A 17,318-nucleotide genomic window follows, 5' to 3' on the forward strand; every position below is an offset into this window, starting at 1 on the left:
GAAAAGTTTTCAAGGTTCTATGAATGCACATCAGAGGCTCTTTTGGGGGTGAGGTTAAATGCCACATCGAGAGGAAAGCTATGGTGACTGAAGATTCTGTTAAGCCTATCATGCAAAAATTCAGATTAATCTACAGGAGAAACAAATTCTCCTTCTAGAGAACAAATACACAATTTAGAAATACACAATCTTGCCTCCCCCGAGTGCCTTTTAAAACTTGGACAAAACATGCTGCTGTGACAGTCCATGGGGCTCTGGCTCCAGAAACACAGCTGGAACGAGGCAAGCGCTCTCTCCTTTTGAGTTTTAGAATTTTTGCCTGCAAACAGTTCAGGGCTTTGGTCAGGATTTGAGCTTGTCAGGATCTTGGTATAATAGACTGGAAGTCAAAGAGCAAGGTTTGCTTCTTTTATTCTATTCAAGAAAACAGCACGAGGGAAAGGGGCCTTCGCCTTTTAGAGCTTTATTTTTATCTGGAGATCAATTTCTACAAGTTCATATTTTGCTCGGAAGATCACCAGCATCATTTGAGATTTAGTCACAGCCAGGCTCCTCTGGAGAAAAAAAATGATTAGTATTCACTCCAGAAGGAAAAAAAAAAAAAAATTAGCCTTTCAACCAACACCTATACACTTTACCTAAAACATTCATTTATTCCACATTAAAGGAACCCACTCGTCTCAAGAAAAGTTCCGGCATAAATCCCCTTCGGCCACTTTTCCTAAAACGGTTTGCCTTATCAAGTGGAACATCCTACTCGGTATACCAGTGGGTTGTTTCCTGAGCAGACTGTGGCTACAGTTCAGAACCTGGATTAATCTGTGTTCCATCACTTTAGGACATCTTCAGGCAATCAGAATTTTACATGAGAGAAATGTATTGGTTATATACATAAATTACCTTCCCGACCCCACGAGGCAACAACAGCAACAAAAACCTTTTATGCGGCAGAAGCATTGAGAATAAGCTTCAATTTTCTTTTTCAAAGGGGACTGGTCTAGACGCTTTGAAGCCGCTTGTAAGATTTTGCTCTGCTCCTTGTTCAAGCTCTCCCTTTGTGAATCCCCAAAGCAACACCTTTTATTTTTGTCCCACGGGGCTGTGGTTCCATCAGTCATCTCTCTTTTTTTTCCCCTCCAGGTCCTGTGGATAAACCTTCCTCCTGAGCCACGGACTCCAAGGGAAAAGAGGATCTTGGCGGCCACACCTTCAGCATCACGGGGGAGGGACGGCCATCAGCTGGGCTTGGTGGGTGCCGGGGCGCAGGCCACCGACACAGACTGAGGCCAAGCGGCAGCCGTAACTGTCACCTCGACGAAACTGGACAGACCCACGGCACTTGTGTGAAGTCTTGTCAGCATGTGGATTTCCCAGTTTTTCAGACCAACCCCCTCTTTGCTTCCCCGCCCCCACCAGCACTTGTTCCTGCTCTGTCCTGTCCCCCCCCCCCTGCCCTGCATTTACACACATTCCGTGCCCGTGTAAGAGCCTGAACGGATGACTCATGACAGATGATGCCAAGGCCCCGAGGGAGACCTTCTTTAGTGTGGTCTGTTATTTGGGGGCGGGGGGGGCATTAAACATCAGCATTTGGAAACTGTTTATAGAAGGAACGAATGAAGAGACACGCGAAGAGCTTGAACCTCTTCAGCCGCAATAGTGAAGATCTGTGGTGTGACACTGCAGTGACCCAGCCAGGGCAAGGCAGGCCAGCTCTCATTTAGCCTGGGAGCTTCAGAGCGTTACACCTGCGAAGCCCCCCCCCCCCCCCGTGGGAACACAAGAAGAAAGGAAGGAAACCTGCATGGGAAGCAAGAGACGCAACAGGGAGAGGCAGATAAACCTGCACAGGGAGGAATGAAGAAGATCAACCACTGGCTTAAACAACACTTCTAGAGCCCTTACTACTTGCCAGGCACATTATCTCATTTAAGCTGCTCAATGCTTTATTATTGCCAATTCCAAATGGGAAGGCCTAGGATCAGAGACATTAAGCAACTTGCCTCCAATCACACAGCTAGTAACTGGCAGAGGCAAGTTCCACACGTGGAGGTTCTGACTGCAAACCCCAGGGTCCCACACTTCACTTACCAAGTGCATCCACAGAATACACTGCTTTTTCTGGGTATGTGATGAGTGTGGGATGCAAAAAATAACAAAAACATGTGGTCACAGGCAGATTTAGCACATGTTAAAGTAAATGGGCTTCTTTCCTAAACATCATCCCAGAGCTTTTAAATTGCTAACCAGCACTGTGAATTGCCAAGAGATGCACAGAGTGCATGTGTGTCCAGAACTTATCTGCACAGGGAATGTTTTCTCAGGGAAGCATCCTGCAGGACCAGATGCCACTCTCAGAAGCATAAACCCCAAGTCCACTCAACACCCACTCTGTGCTCCCGGTTTGCCAGGAGCCAATGCAGGGAAGGGGCTGAAAGGGCAAAGTGGCAGAGGCCACCCAAAACGCTAGAAGCACTCCAGAGTCCTAGAGGCTCAGTCAGCCTCCTACAGAGGCCACCCAAGGGCCTCCAATTGCTGCCTATGCAAGAAAGGAAGCCATTTGCATGTGCTGCCACCTTTTCCAGCTGTGCAGCCTGCCCAGCTTCCGGCAGGGCGTCTGCCTTGCGGACTTCACATAGAAAGTCCTGAGTCATTATCTGTGGCCTCCAGTTCTGAACTCCTGCCTGTCCTTTCTGTGAGGAGGTTTGCCATTAAGTCGTTACAATCTGAAAGGATTTACTACTTTGCCCACATCTTGGAAAGATGTCTCAGAAAGGCCTGCAGGTGCTAGCTGTCATACTCCACGGACAGAAGCTTTCATGATCTGCTTAAAGATACCACGTTAAAGACACCGTCGGCCTTGCGGAAGGAGACCTCCAGGGGAGGCACTTCGCTTCTAACTACCTTGGAGTCATCACCTACTTAAGCACTTGCTCTTTGAATTCCTGGTGTTCAAAGTTCAGTAATAACCACCGGCGGAGAGAGTGATCACAGGGAAGTAACTACCTCTTGAATATTATGTGTGCCCTCACTATTCACACTAATACTTAGGACAATCGGGCGCTATATGTGCATTTCAGAGGTCAAGCTACCTCTTGAGTGGCTAATCTCACCGTCTGCGACCAAAGCCCGGAGCTCCAAGGCAATGGATGATCAATGGACACGTGACCTAAGAGTCCTGCAGGAGGGGCTTTACTCAGTAGGTGTGTCTTGGGTTCCTCGTCACTGAGGGTGCGTCATCATTCTACTTCCTCCAAAGTACCACCCTCACGCCTCTGCTCACAAGCTTTTCATGGCCCCCACGGCCAAGGAAAAGACGTTTAAACTTCACAGGTTGTTATGAAAGGCCCTTCACAACCTGCCTCAAATCCACCTTGCGGGCTACACTCCAGAAGAATCCCTCAAGTACCGCCCTTCCTTCTGCTTTTCTCCTCCTACGTTGCAAGCCCAGTCCACACCCGCCTCTGTCATGAAGCCTCTTCCAGCTCCATCCCAGGACATACCTGTCTTCAGGTGCTCTGAAATACTTTCCAACAAACTCCACTCCTATAAACAGAAAGCCTTCCCCAACCACAAAACCACCTCAACCACACATGATGCTTTTCTAGCTTAGTGGGGGGCTGGGGGGATGCTTCTCTCTGCAGCTGCCAGTCTCCACTGGAGCTCTGCAATCCTATTTCCCAGAAGATGAAACACTCTACCTCTTCCCTGCCTGTGGTTTATATTTCACCGAGCCATGTCCGCGCTGATACAGTAACCTCCCATTTTTATTGAGCAGCACACAAGGTAATTCATGACATCTGCTGGGGCAGATATTTTAAGTGAAGCCTATTCTCAGCCCTGCTTGCTCTCCCCCTGCTTGGGGATATAAATAGCCCACAGCAGCTACACCTGAGGTACAAAGTGGGGCTTCTCAGCTCAGGTCCTCAGTTATACTCCACAAAGTCATGAGGTTTTTCTGGGAGGATTTCTCTCACAGATTCGGTTTTCAATGCCTGCAGAGCTAGAAAAAGAGGGAGCAGGGGCGGGACGCTGCTGTGTAGAGTTAGCAACATTCTTTGGGGAGAAAAACCACTGTTTGGACATTTTAGTTAAGTAGATTTAAATACCATGTTCAAAGGAAGCTGTCATTTATGTCATATGTATCACTGACATGTATCAAGGGACAAAATGATGCCTACCGCTGTGTATACCCCTTCCCAACGTGCTTGAGTGAAAATAGAAATGTCTTCCTCGGTAAAGTCTTAGTTTGCAGGCCTTGGGGAAGAGTGTATCCGGCAGTTATTTAGGCAATGCTTGAGGTGGCGCCACAAAGGAGGGATGTTTGCAGAAAGGGTCCTTTCTCAGGGACATGCAGCAGACGCGGTACTCTACCTCTAAATGTTCTTCCAAGGGGAAGGTACAGCCTTTTAAGAGAAATTTTTAGAAATGTTGACCAGTTTTGATGGAAACTGTTTAAATTACAAAGACCTTCGTGTGCTTTACCACGCTTTTGGGATGATTCAGTCATTGCAGTTGCTGAATTTGGAGTTCCCACTGTGGCACAGTGGAAACGAATCTGACTAGGATCCATGAGGGCGCAGGTTCGATCCCTGGCCTCACGCAGTGGGTTAAGGATCTGGTGGTGCTGTGAGCTTTGGTGTAGGTCGGAGTCATGGCTCTGATCTGGTGTTGCTGTGGCTGTGGTGTCGGCCAGTGGCTACAGCTCTGATTTGACCCCAGCCAGGGAACCTCCATGTGCCACGAGCACGACCCTTAAAAGAAAAGTTGTTGAAGTGTAGACCGTGGAGGCCCCTAAGCGACGTACAGCCAGACGGTCCTCCTAAAAAGCCTACCTGGAACCTGCCCCCTGCAAACACACCCACACATGCCCACTGAGCCTCCCACCTATAGACTCACCTGAGCAGGCCTGCATCACAGCCAGTAACCCATCCCACTTCAACAGCTGACTGAGCTATTTCCCACTCTTAGCTCCTTCTGGGAGGGCACCATAGATTTTTCTGCTTCATTCCCAGGACCAAGCTTGGCACGTGTGCACACCATGCTAGTTCAATGAATGCCTATGAATGCATGCATGCATGCATGCAAGAATGATTCAAATGGTGCCCTGCTTGAGGACATACGCTAAATGTCTATGTGGAAATTTGGATGCCAATTTTGCTTACAAGAAAACTAGAGTCCATATGGAGTGACCCATCAAAGTGCCAAAGGTGAGGGCAGAAAGGACACCTTTTATTGTGTTACACGTCAAAGCTTCCCTTGGCTTCTTTGTGTCAAGACCACATCATGATCACATGATCACATCAAACCCTGCAGCTACAGAACGGAAGCTGATTCTCAGAAGTGTGAACCTTAGAGACTTGGCAGGTAACGCTGCCCCTCTGAGTCTCAGCATTAATTGCATGTACATACTTGAAGTACAATCTACCATCATTTCAGCAGCAGAACCTGTGCCAGCAGCAGCCACAGGGGGAACAAGTGGAACAGGGATGGTCATCATTCATAGCAGGTCCACGCTGCGTCTTAAACAACTTGCAGGAGGACACTGCTGGTGATGGACAATGGCCATCAAGAGACTGTCTGTGCTTGCTGGTGTGGGTGGGGACAGCCCTCTGAGAACCAAGCCAAGACCCAAGGGGTCGGCGAACCGCCTCTGAAACAAGCTTCTGTGTAGAAACCATGAACAAGTTATTTCACAAATAAAAGGTTAGTGCCCTTGAAAGCCTCCTGGATTAGACTGTTTCCAGAAGGCAAGTTCCCCTTTTGTGGCTCACGTGAACCAGACAGCATCTCCAGGCACAGTCTGTTCCATGAGTGAAAGCACAGGTTTCAGCCCAACAACCCACCATTTTATTCCTTTGTTTCGTTACATGTCTGGTTTGTAGCACACCCAACCAATGATGATAGTGGTCAATTAAAATCAAACGATGCTTTAAATCTGCCTTAGACAATCTCAGACAAATAACCAGTTGGATAAAATAATTTCTATCATCCCAGTCAATTCAGTCCCCAGAAGTCAGCAGAATAAGACAGCTAGCTGGCCTTTGTGGAATGAGTAACCTAACTCAGCATGCAAGGAAGGAATTACGAGGCAGCATCTCCCGTGGAATATACAGCAAGAAATAACGCATCCTTTACCTTGGTCAAAAGGCTTGTTGGGATTCCAGTTTCTGAAATAATCATCCTATATAAAGAGAAAAAAAACACACACACAGAAAACCAAGGTCAGATTTCAGGAAGCTTCTCACATAAATGCATAAAAACCTGCCCCCCACCCGCTGCCCGCCCTCCCAAAACATAAAGGAAAACACTAACGGCTTAGAAATCTAAGGCATTCCCGTGCAATCAAAAATACCAATTTACTTTTCAAATCCTTGTCTTTTAAACTGTATGGATTAACTAGGATGAGTTAACGCATTTCAGCCTAATATGCAAACAGCACTGCTCTTCCCAGTTTGACAGATACACTGAGACACCTAAGTGCAAGATGTATTTGCTATCAATTATACCGCGGGTGATGTCTTGCTGGTCTCGCCTCGGATTAAGCCTCTGTGTTTGTAACCACTGATAATTCAACTGCCAACATTTCTTCTAGACGAAGACGTGTAACTTGCGGTGCACAGTTTCAGTTTTCTAACCCTCACAAAATGTGAAGACAGAGGACCATTCAAATGTGGAATTAATACAGGCACGTATTTTGCGTCATGCCGTCTGTTCCGGGTGGGGAAAGATTTAAAAAGGCAAAGGCTGGCCAATCTGGTCGACTTATACCCATGTCTTTCTTGCATGCAGCTTGCCTTCATTTATGCTCTGAAACTAAACGTTTCATTACTTTGAACTTGCCAGGGTCTAGATCACTCACTCCTTCATAGTCAAGTTAACCTCTTCCCCACTCCTTATAACCCTTTCCTTCCAAACTGCCACCGTCCACTCTTTCTCCTCCCTGTCAGCGCTCACCCACCCCAACTGCCGCCAAGCACATCTGCACGGGGAAGCGGCCCAGCCCGTGGACATCACCCCCCACCGCTTTTAGTGCATGTGCCCCCCCTTCAGTTCATTTTCTCCTGAACGTACTCAAATTATCTGCTCTCTGTGGTTTTGCCTGGTGCGCTGCATGCTGCAGTTTCAGAAAGCTGTCCAAAATCGAGGCCTGATTTCTCTTCTAGAAAAGCTCATTCACATCAAAGGGCCCAATTAGTTCCACCCGTGGTCCATGCTGTCTCCTGCAGCCCTTTATCTCCGACACCATCTCCTGTGAATTTTACTGGCCTCTGTGTCATTCAATTACCTGGCTTTATTAGATTCTCGTTGAGTTCACCTAAGCCCTTAAATAGATTTTTAGGAAACTGGATTTAGAGTAAAATCAGAACATTGCTTCTTGGGTGGTGCTTCCATTTTCCAGGGCATGAATAAACATGAACAGGTTCCTCTGGATCCTGGGGATTCAGCATAAAATCATTTTTAACTCCAAGGAATCGGCCTGCTTTGCTCTGGCTTTCATTTGATGGCATAACTGGCCTTCTCACCCATTGATGAGGAAGTCTCTGCAACCTATGACACCAAGTAGCTCGGAGACAGTTTAAAAGAATCCCTCTGCCACCTCTCTCTCTGTTTATCATTTTAAATACAATCCTAATCTTTTGAATTATGTGCTTTGAAATTCGGCGGCCCAAGTAAATGGTTCTAAGCTAAGGCTGGATAATCAGTGGGAAACGTAGCACTTGACTTCTCGGACTGATGGCAAATACACTCTTATCCCTAAACACAAGCAAGTTACTAAAACAGTCTGTTGTTTGCAAGGGCAAGAGACGAGATAACCCAAGATAAACTCATCCTCACTGCTGGGCAAAAACTAACGCCATGTCCATCCTTCCACCTGTGGCTCACCAGTGCCCTCTGGACATTCAGAGACTGGCAGACTCCAATGGCAATCTGAAGTCCTGCGAAATATTTTCTAGTTGAATGTGCTGTTTCAACATGTGGAAGTCCCTGGAAGTTTAGGATGCGTGTCCGACAGGGAAGGGCTAGAGCCCCTGCAAAGTGCCTTTACTTTTATCTCACATGGCACATTCTCTGTGATGTCCAAGGGAGGTTGGTGCCATTCTCCAGAACGGAACCTTCCCTAATGATTTCAACATATGCTATAACCTGAATGGAATGTGAAGCATTCTTCTGGGCCCTGTCACTCTTCCAGGCTAACTCTAATTGCCATTTTTACATATTTCTTGGCGGGAAAAAAAATCATAGTTTTAAATATAAGGCCTCTCCCAGCAGAGACCTGCATTAGAATATTTAAAACTCATTGCACATGTAATAATACTGCTTAATTGCTGCCCAAATGTGAACACACACCTTCAGTCAAAGCTCATTATGCAAAATGAGTCCTTCAAACAGCCTCTTGCCCTGCAAGGCCAAGCGGAGAAGGAAAGTGATTCCTGGTAGGGATGGCTTTTGCTCTGCCCAAGGAAAGCAGCTGGCTAAAGCAGAAGCCAGTGAACCAGCCGCTGAGAAAACCTTGGGTGTGACTGCTCTGCCTACAGCTGAGAGAAAAACCCCTTAGAGGGGCCAGGATCATAAGCACCTAGAGAATGCTCTCAAGCACCAGAGCCCCCTTGGGGAATGGTCAGTGAGCACTGGGGTGGGTGGGGGGGGGTCTGCTTGGCCAGCACTGCTACAGCCATCTCCAAGGATGAGAGCCCAGAGCTCGTGGACCAGCTTTCCCCACTGTCCCAGCCATCATCATGACGGGCCTGCACACAGGCCGGTCCAAGCGGCTGGGGCTGTGCCCATCAACGCACTCTGCCTCTGGGGGAATGTCTGATGAGATAGCCTCCAAACTGTGTGGAAAAAGCAAAGATAAAAGAATGCCCTTCTAGACCTTCGCCTTATCCCGGTGCCCCACTTAACCGTCAGTACAATCAGGGGCAAAGGACGGCCAGCTGGTCGTTTCTCCAGGGCCTAAGACCCAGAGGCACCAATCGAGCTATTCCTTTATCTTCTTTTCCAGCTATATGTTTACAATATAGCGTACATTCTACATTATCCTAAGATGAGCCAGGATATCCTCTGCTGTTGACAGTTCTCTCCGTTTGCTCATAGTTACAAATCCCGCCATGGGAAGCTGTGCACCTGCCCCTACACCACCCAGTGCTGCTCCAGGTCCAAGTGCATTCCTGCTACAGGGAGCCCAGAGCCTGGCCCAGAGACCAGAGAAGGGCAGGACTCGAAGAGCCCTCACCTCTGATCTCCTGATGGCCCAATAAAGGTGTGGCCTGTTGAAATTCAGACTTTGGTGGAAGGCATGGTGGATGTACTGGATCCCACTTGCCAGAAGAGGCGAATCTGTTTGAGTCAGCCTCTTAACTGATGAAGCTTTTAAAAATGAGTTTCAAGGACCTCAGCAACAGTTAACTGTAAAACATACACCTAAAGAGAAAGCTGCATACCTAACCAGAGTCACTGATACAATCCAGTAACTCCTAGCTGTACGTTCTGCTGGCCGCAGACCGAAGGATGGCAGTGTTCACGCACATGTCCACGTCACGGGCTGCACTGCTCGGGATAATTATGTGAGGCCTCTGCGGGACGGGCAGAGAACAGTCACCTACATCCTGACCATACGAGGAAGGGCTGATTCCATTTCACTCCACCATTTTGGAAATGAAAATTACCCAACTCTCCAGGGACTGTTAAAATCTGGAAGGAACTATCGATTTAAACAGAGCCTCAAATTTAAGTCTATTGACTTAGGTCCAAAAAAGTCACAGAAACATCCCAGGGGACCATAAAGTCACAGTGAAAATAAACCTCGAAAGTCAACATACAGCTCACAGTAAGAAAGTGACCAACTATTACTTCCAGAAGGAGGAAGAAGCCCGTGATGCTGGAGGTGGAGGAGGAATCACGGAAATGATCAGACCCCAATAATTGTTTTCAATCCTCCACAGGTGATCAGTACAGATAAAATCACATTCATCCCACTAAATAAGTATCCCACTAACATAATATGGGATCCTGTGAAACTACTGGCACCCAGCTGACTGGTGAAAAGGGATTTAAGTCCGGGTTCTCAACTGCTTTAGAGATATTTTTTTTTTTTTTTTTTTTTTTTTTTTTTTAGGGTTGCACCCATGGCATATGGAAGTTCCCAGGCTATGGGTTGAATCAGAACAGCAGCTGCTGGCCTATACCACAGCCACAGCCATCCAGGATCCAAGCCCACATCTGCAACCTACACCACAGCTCACGGCAATGCCGGAGCCTTAACCCACTGAGCGAGGCCAGGGATCGAACCTGCGTCCTCATGGATACCAGTCAGCTTCATTACCACCAAGCCACACTGGCAACTCCCTAGAGATATCCTATTTTGATATGCATTCATGGAAAGGGAAATTTGTTTAAAATATATACATTTATACCATACTGTATATTGTTATATATAATAGATATTAGTAAGGATATATTTATCAGTACATGTTAATAAAATAGATATGAACATATAAACATATATACCAAAGAACATTCTGCCCTACAATGCAACCTCCAAGAAAAGTTTTAAGTCTCCCTACCATGAAATGGTGCCAAACCATTTCTGCTATAATTTTGTGATGAAGCCTCTTCATCATGGATGTTAGAGCCAATTTTGAGCGGGAACCTGAATTTTTCTTCCCCTGTCCCACAGCCCCAAATGCCGGATGTAATTTAGCTCAACTCTTCCCCTTGGGGGTTTCCTTTCCCGAGGTGCTTCTTTCACTTCCAAAGTATGTCAGGCAGCTCTGGGAAGAGATGGGGTGGCACAATCAAATGGGGACCCCTTTTGACATCCAGCTGCTTCACCTGCACTTATGAAGATGATAACGTACTTTATTACACACCTTAGGCTTTGGATACTACAGATCAAAGACACTCAGCACTCATGGAACAGGGCACTTCTCCTTCATACATATGTTAGCTAAGCTGCTTCAACACTGCAGTTTCATCTGAAGATTGCCTGAGATTATACAAGTTACCAGCCTAGAAAATAAATGGGAGCCTCATTTGTCTTGACCAGGAGTGTGCACTGGAGAGGCGTACAGAAGGAAATAAGGTGAAGCGAGGGCAGGCAGCCTCTTTGGGGTCCTCTGAAGACCCCTTGCAAATAAATACAAAACGGAGAGGCACTGCCCTGCAAGGCCAGGGGGCTAATGTCCCACTGATAGATCCTAGATGGAGGTTAATCCCACTGTATGCAACTCCAAATCTTTACCAAGAGATCGATTAAGGGACAGGCAAACTGCCCTCAAAAGGATTCAGTGCAAATGAGTTATTTCTCACACTATTTGACTGGGGAGAATAAGAAGGAGGGCTGGCCGGCAAGGTGGGAAAGGTGTCATTACAATGGTAATAGAAGTCATGGGAAATGTGAGATGTCCAGATGATGTTGTGTAAGTGCATCAGCTGTATAACGTGAAATTTGCCTGTAATCTTAATTTGTGTGCAACGGAAACCCCTACATATCACATTATGAACCACACTATTGGGAAATACAAAACATTCCATCTCTGGGCCAGCAATGTGCTGTCTTTGTCAGGTCTGTCCTGCCCATCCCTGGTGAAGAGCCCAGGTGAGAATCCTTTTTTTTTTTTTTTTTTTTGCTATTTCTAGGGCCGCTCCCGCGGCATATGGAGGTTCCCAGGCTAGGGGTCGAATCGGAGCTGTAGCCACCAGCCTACGCCAGAGCCACAGCAACGAGGGATCCAAGCCGCGTCTGCGACCTACACCACAGCTCACGGCAACGCCGGATCATTAACCCACTGAGCAAGGGCAGGGACCGAACCCGCAACCTCATGGTTCCTAGTCGGATTCGTTAACCACTGCGCCACGACGGGAACTCCGAGAATCCTTCTGAATGAAGCTATCAACCAACCATCCCAGCCTGAGAAGTGACTTGAACCCCAGTCCCTGATTCCTCCATAGATCTCATTCATGAGAACCCTGTATACCAGAGTCTGGGAGCTGGACCATTAATACATTGTCATGTGTACATACCACACCCATATATCTGGGCCCAGGCTACTTGGAAGCAGGGATGGGCCTTACTCACCTGCACATTCCCCCAGAGCATCACTGAACAGTAACACAGTAACTCCTGGCCAAATTGTCTATCACTTAAGTAAAATGTTTCAGCTTTAACATCTCTGTATCCCTATGAAATGCCCATAACGGTTCCTGGTGTGTGCATAAGGACAGGTGGGTGTATGCTTATACACTCTAAATCACTTTCTTCCTGAATAGAGCGATTCTTTGATAAATTGGTCTGACGTTTGGCATAAAGTCCTGCAGGCCGCCGACAAAATGATTTAGAAAATAACAATGTCAGTCACTCTGCTCTTTCAATAAATAACCCACCAGTAAAACACAGATAATAACTGACAATCATACTTGTACTGTAACTAATGAGAAAAGATAAAGCAGCAAATGGACTGTTTATATGCATTTGATAAATTGCATCCCCTGGATATACCCATGAAAAATAAATGTGTGTGGTGCTGGTTCACTGAACTAAAACAAATATTTACCACTGAGATTTAGGATTTAGAGTGAAATTTACATTGTATTTGGCAACTATTGTGATGCTATGTCTACACACAGTTGAAAAGTCAAAGACCTACCTCAACTTCCTGAGTACGAAAGCATTATAAATGAGGGGAAAAAAAATAAAAGAATCACATCAAACAACAGGAAGGAATGTCAACAGTTTCGATAATTGCATCACAATTTCAAATTATCATAACATTAGAAAGGTCAAAGGCAGATATTTTCCCTTAAGTCACCGACCATCATTCTCTTTTTATGGGAAAGAACTATGGAACAGCTAGCAAAACCTTGGTTAAATCCAAATATACACTCATGATCATTATCTTAGAGAATTTCAAACTTCCTATGACATCGGTCCAAAGGGTGAAATTCGATGAACATCCCGAGATGACCTCAGAGAGCAAGCATAACAGACCTCCTACATGTGTGCCCACAAAGTCTTTGGCCTTGCAGCTCCACGACAGCTTGAAGGGGCCCGACACCTTGGGGTCTTGGGGTGGAAAATGGCTAAGACTGTCATGGCCCCTCCAGGTCACTGAGGGGTTAGAGTCACCACAAGGAGCTCCTCCTTCCTCGGGACCTGTCCCTATCTGTCCATCCAAGCTGGAGCTGGGAGAAGTGACCCCTGACTGGGGCTTTTCTCAAAGAAAAAAACTGAGGCTGAGATCCCTTCCAGAAAGTATACCCTTCATCTGGCTTTTTCTCCTGGGAACACAAACAGACCTAAGATGCTGCATGTGTACTCTGACTGAGACAGAGGGTGTCCCCCCAGACTCAAAACCACCCACACCCTGGACCTCATGAGCAAAATTATCAGAACCCCTGAGCTAGCCAGGAGCTGGCTTCTGAATGGCCAGATGGCAGAGAAGCAGGCAGGACCATGGAAGCAAGGCAGAGGAGACAGTATGATGAAGTCAGGCTCTGAAGCAGAGAGGGTTCAAATCCTGCCAGCCAGGTGGCCCTGCACAATCCCCTCCTTCTCAGGTTCCCTGATCCACAAAACGAGGTCCCTGCACCTACTTGAGAATGGATCCCAAGGATTTACAACAATGTAGCCAAGTGAGTGGGGTATTAGCAGGCACACAGAATGACTCCGTACATTAAAAATGTACACTTTTGTGTCCCTGTCCCAGGAACATTAAGAAAAACAGGTTTTATAGAAACAATACGTTTAAAATTTCAATAATGTGACTTCGTGTGCATTTGAATTTTATTGAACAGGCCCAAATGAAGCGGACCGATTGCACTTGAGAACAATAATTATAAAATATTTCAAATGCAAGCAATTGTGTGAGTCTTAGGCATGAAGAATGGCTTAGAAAAAAATGCAATGAAATGTGCAAACGTGCGCTGCAGGCATGTCTCTGTTTAAAGGTCAGGCTCCCATTCTCTAAGATTTAGTGACCCTGTCTACTAAAAAAAGGTAAAACTTACACCACAGAGCTGTTCTGTGCCACCAGTGAGGAGTTTTGAACCATTATTAGCGATTACACATCATTTAATTCTAAATAAATTCAAGTTTCAATGATGGCTCACTACATCCTATTAAGTGGACTGGACCTGCTCTGAACAGGTAAAATTTTGGCATGATCTTTGATTTCGATGTAGCAAACAGATGAAGGAACCCTGAAAGGGGCCACCTCATGAATGTACCAAGTAAGGCCCTTGCCACCTTGGAGCATGTCAACCTTTACTCTACAGAAAATGTAAGTCATACTGGCCTAAAGCCCAGTCTTGCCCGAGTGTCACAGACTCCAAATTAATTAGGCGCCACCGTCATTCTCAGAAGGCCAGTCCTAGGCCTCCATCAACATCATACTGCCTTTTGGAGTATGAAACTTCACGTGTGAACTGTCACCGCGCCCTTTCCTCCCCACCCATCCTGCGTGGGACACGCCAACCACAGGGACTAGGAAAGAAGCAGTGGTTCTCACCATTGACTGACCACTGGGGTCACTGTGGACCTTTCCAGGCACTGATGCCTGGTCCCACCCAGGCGGTGGTCTGGGTTAGGGTCTCTGCAATGGGGCTCTTCGAAGCTCCTCAGAGGATTCTAATGGGTAGCCCCCATTGGCTAAAGGAAGCTACACACTGGTTCAATCACAGTGATTGAGAGGCAACCTCCTGGTCAGTGAGGCCTATCACAAACAGCAAACCTGGTGCGGCCCATCAGAGGTCTCCGTTCCCCCAGCTTCCAGAGCTTTCCAGAGTTAAAGTCACCATCACGTCAGGCCTGGAGGCCTCCCCAGCTCGGCAAGCAGTATCTCTGTGTGCCCTGCTGCCCAGGCAAGGACTCAGGTCTCAGGCTGGACTGGTCCCTCTGTCACTGTGGCAACGACCAGGCCCCCTCCTTCCCAGTCCTGCATCTCTCACGCCTCCCACTTCTCTACACCCACACAGCCTCTGCCTCAGTCCGGGGAGCCCCCCAGCTTCTCCTCAGGTGACTGGTCCCCCCACCCTGCTCAGGCTGTTCTCCATGTTGCACCAAGGTGACCTTCCGGTCTCGTCATTCCCAGGTATCAAATACTCAGGTTGCTCCTCACAGCTCCCAGGCCAGGCTCACCATCAGCTTACAGGACCCTGCAAGGCAGCACCCCTGCTGTGTCCTCTAGTGCCCCGGAGGCCACACCCCACTCACGTGCTTCCTTCCACCTCTCATGAATGGTTTCTTGGTCCTACAACAGCCGTGCTCACTCCGAGCTCTGAAATTCTGCACATGCTGCCTCTTCCAGGCCTAAAACCCCTCCCTCGCTCTTCTCTGATGAACATTTACTGTTCTAAAACAGCCCAGTTCAGATGATACGATGTTCCCTGTGGGCCACCCTCCCCACGCCCGAGCCCTCCGCACTGAAGACATGTCTCTTGTGGGGTTGAGAGCCCCCTGTGTCTCCCCCAACAGAGCACTGACATAACCTCTCTGCAGTTTCCGGCCACTCTCCTGCCACTCCACCACACAGCCAGCAGTCCCCACAGTCAGGGGCGCATGGTGCCTGTTTTGCAACAGGTACTCAGTGAGCATCTTCCATGAAGAAGGAACAATTCAGCCTCTGAGGCTTTTTTGATGCTGGTTATCTTGGACTGCAACTCCCGCATTAATTCCCCTTGACTCAGTACTGCAGGCTCTGTGACCTCAAGGTTTCCAAGAAAAGTAAAGCAGGCAACTCGCTTAGAGTGACTTCAGCTAGGGCAGTCACTGAAACCTGGCACCAGCATGGGGACCTTGAAGGGATCGACCAAGGAGGACAGGTGACCTCTGCCCGACATCCTCGCCCCACATCTGCTAATGCCCTGAGTCACCCCAAGGCACAAACCGACTTCAGGACTTGGCTCAACACAGCGGGCGGAAACCTGAAGCAGGATTCGGGACCCGCATCCAGTTGAAGTTCAAATGCAAAAGCTGAAACCCAATGAAAAAGAGCAGAGTAATAGTCACATGAATGTTAATCATAGAGGAATAAAAGCAGCCACCATTTTTGGAATGCTCACAATGTGCCAGCCACGGCACCAAGGCAACTGTGTTTCAGCTCACTGAATTCATGTAACGACCATCTGAGGGAGGCACGATGGGCACCCCTATGACAGAGCTGGACAAAGGGAGCTTCGGGAGATCAGGTTACTACACAAGGTCACACCGCTGGCAGGAAGCAGAAGGATTTGAACTCTGTGGTGCCCGAGATTGAATATCATGTGCTCTAATCACTCCATGCACTGCCACCCTGTGAAGGGAGGAGCCATGAGCTATGCGAAGACGGGAAAATCTGGAAGGGAACCCGAGGCTCACAGGAGGTACCAAGGGATGGGAGAAGGGCACGCAGACCAGAGCACCCCATCCACCTCCCCCAAGAGGGTCTCTCCCACGGCTCTGACCCTCAGTGCATCAGAGCTGCAAGTGCATCATCTGTGCAAAGGGGATGCAAACACCTTCCTCCTGGGTCTTTGTGAGAATGGACAGCAAGTGCACCTGTCCAGAACCCGGCTCTGGGGAAGCAGGCGGGATCCCCAGACAAGGTGATCCCCCCACCCCCAACCCCAGAGGGCGCCCTGGGCTTGAGAATCACACCTGTCACCTTCAGTCCTGCTGACAGTAAGCTCAGGAGCGCGCGCCCCCCCCACCCAAGGACACGTGGTGGGCTCTGGACTGAGTACTGCCATCACCCCTGTCTGCCACCACTCTCTCTAGGCCCGCCTTCAAAGGGGAGCATCCAACACCAACATCAAGGCTCTGCAGAGACGACCTGGTAGCTTGAGCACTGGCCAGCTCGCTGGGAAGCCACAGCCACAGACTCTGCATGAAACTTTCATTAGCTGCACAGTAAGGCCTGCTGCACTCCCTCCCAGCCCTGCTGTCCACCCTATTCTCTTGAAAGGAACATCTGGGGGAAAGACAGCAATAAAAACCCCTCACTGTGTCCCTGGCCACCTCCCTGAGGCACTGGTCCTTGGACCATGTACACAGCAGATGCTCCTCGCGGAAGCCCCAGGGAATCTGGTCAAGGCCTTCTGTCCACTTCAAAGCAGTGATGGCACAGTCAGAAGCTCAGAGGGTTTGTTTGAAACCCACAACTTCTGAGATGACGTCTCCCTCAGGATAAGAGGTCACTGGAGGAGACAAGCCTGCCAAACAGACCCAAGCTCCCAAGCCACAGCTCCCCTCTGCGATCACGGGCAAAGCCTCCACAGAGAGGGGGGTGCCCTGTCTGAAGTGCAGCCACTGCTGTAATGAGGGCTGTTACACTGACTTA

The 17,318-nt window shown here is 48.1% G+C and overlaps 1 protein-coding gene across 2 annotated transcripts in view; it reads right to left on the minus strand.

Moving 5' to 3' along the window:
- SPOCK1 (SPARC/osteonectin, cwcv and kazal like domains proteoglycan 1) overlaps positions 1 to 17,318 on the minus strand; it is a 505,425-nt gene that overhangs the window by 268,614 nt on the left and 219,493 nt on the right. Inside the window, exons 3-4 of one of the 2 annotated variants that reach the window (XM_005661679.2) lie at positions 12,651 to 12,659; positions 6,139 to 6,184 (exon numbers count right to left, since the gene is read on the minus strand). In XM_005661679.2, coding sequence (XP_005661736.1) covers positions 6,139 to 6,184; positions 12,651 to 12,659 — 55 coding nt within the window. The remainder of the gene's footprint in view (positions 1 to 6,138; positions 6,185 to 12,650; positions 12,660 to 17,318) is intronic. The other variant, XM_003354287.4, reaches the window with a different exon arrangement.

This window comes from Sus scrofa, chromosome 2, assembly GCF_000003025.6.
Source record: "Sus scrofa isolate TJ Tabasco breed Duroc chromosome 2, Sscrofa11.1, whole genome shotgun sequence".
NCBI classification, from domain to species: domain Eukaryota; kingdom Metazoa; phylum Chordata; class Mammalia; order Artiodactyla; family Suidae; genus Sus; species Sus scrofa.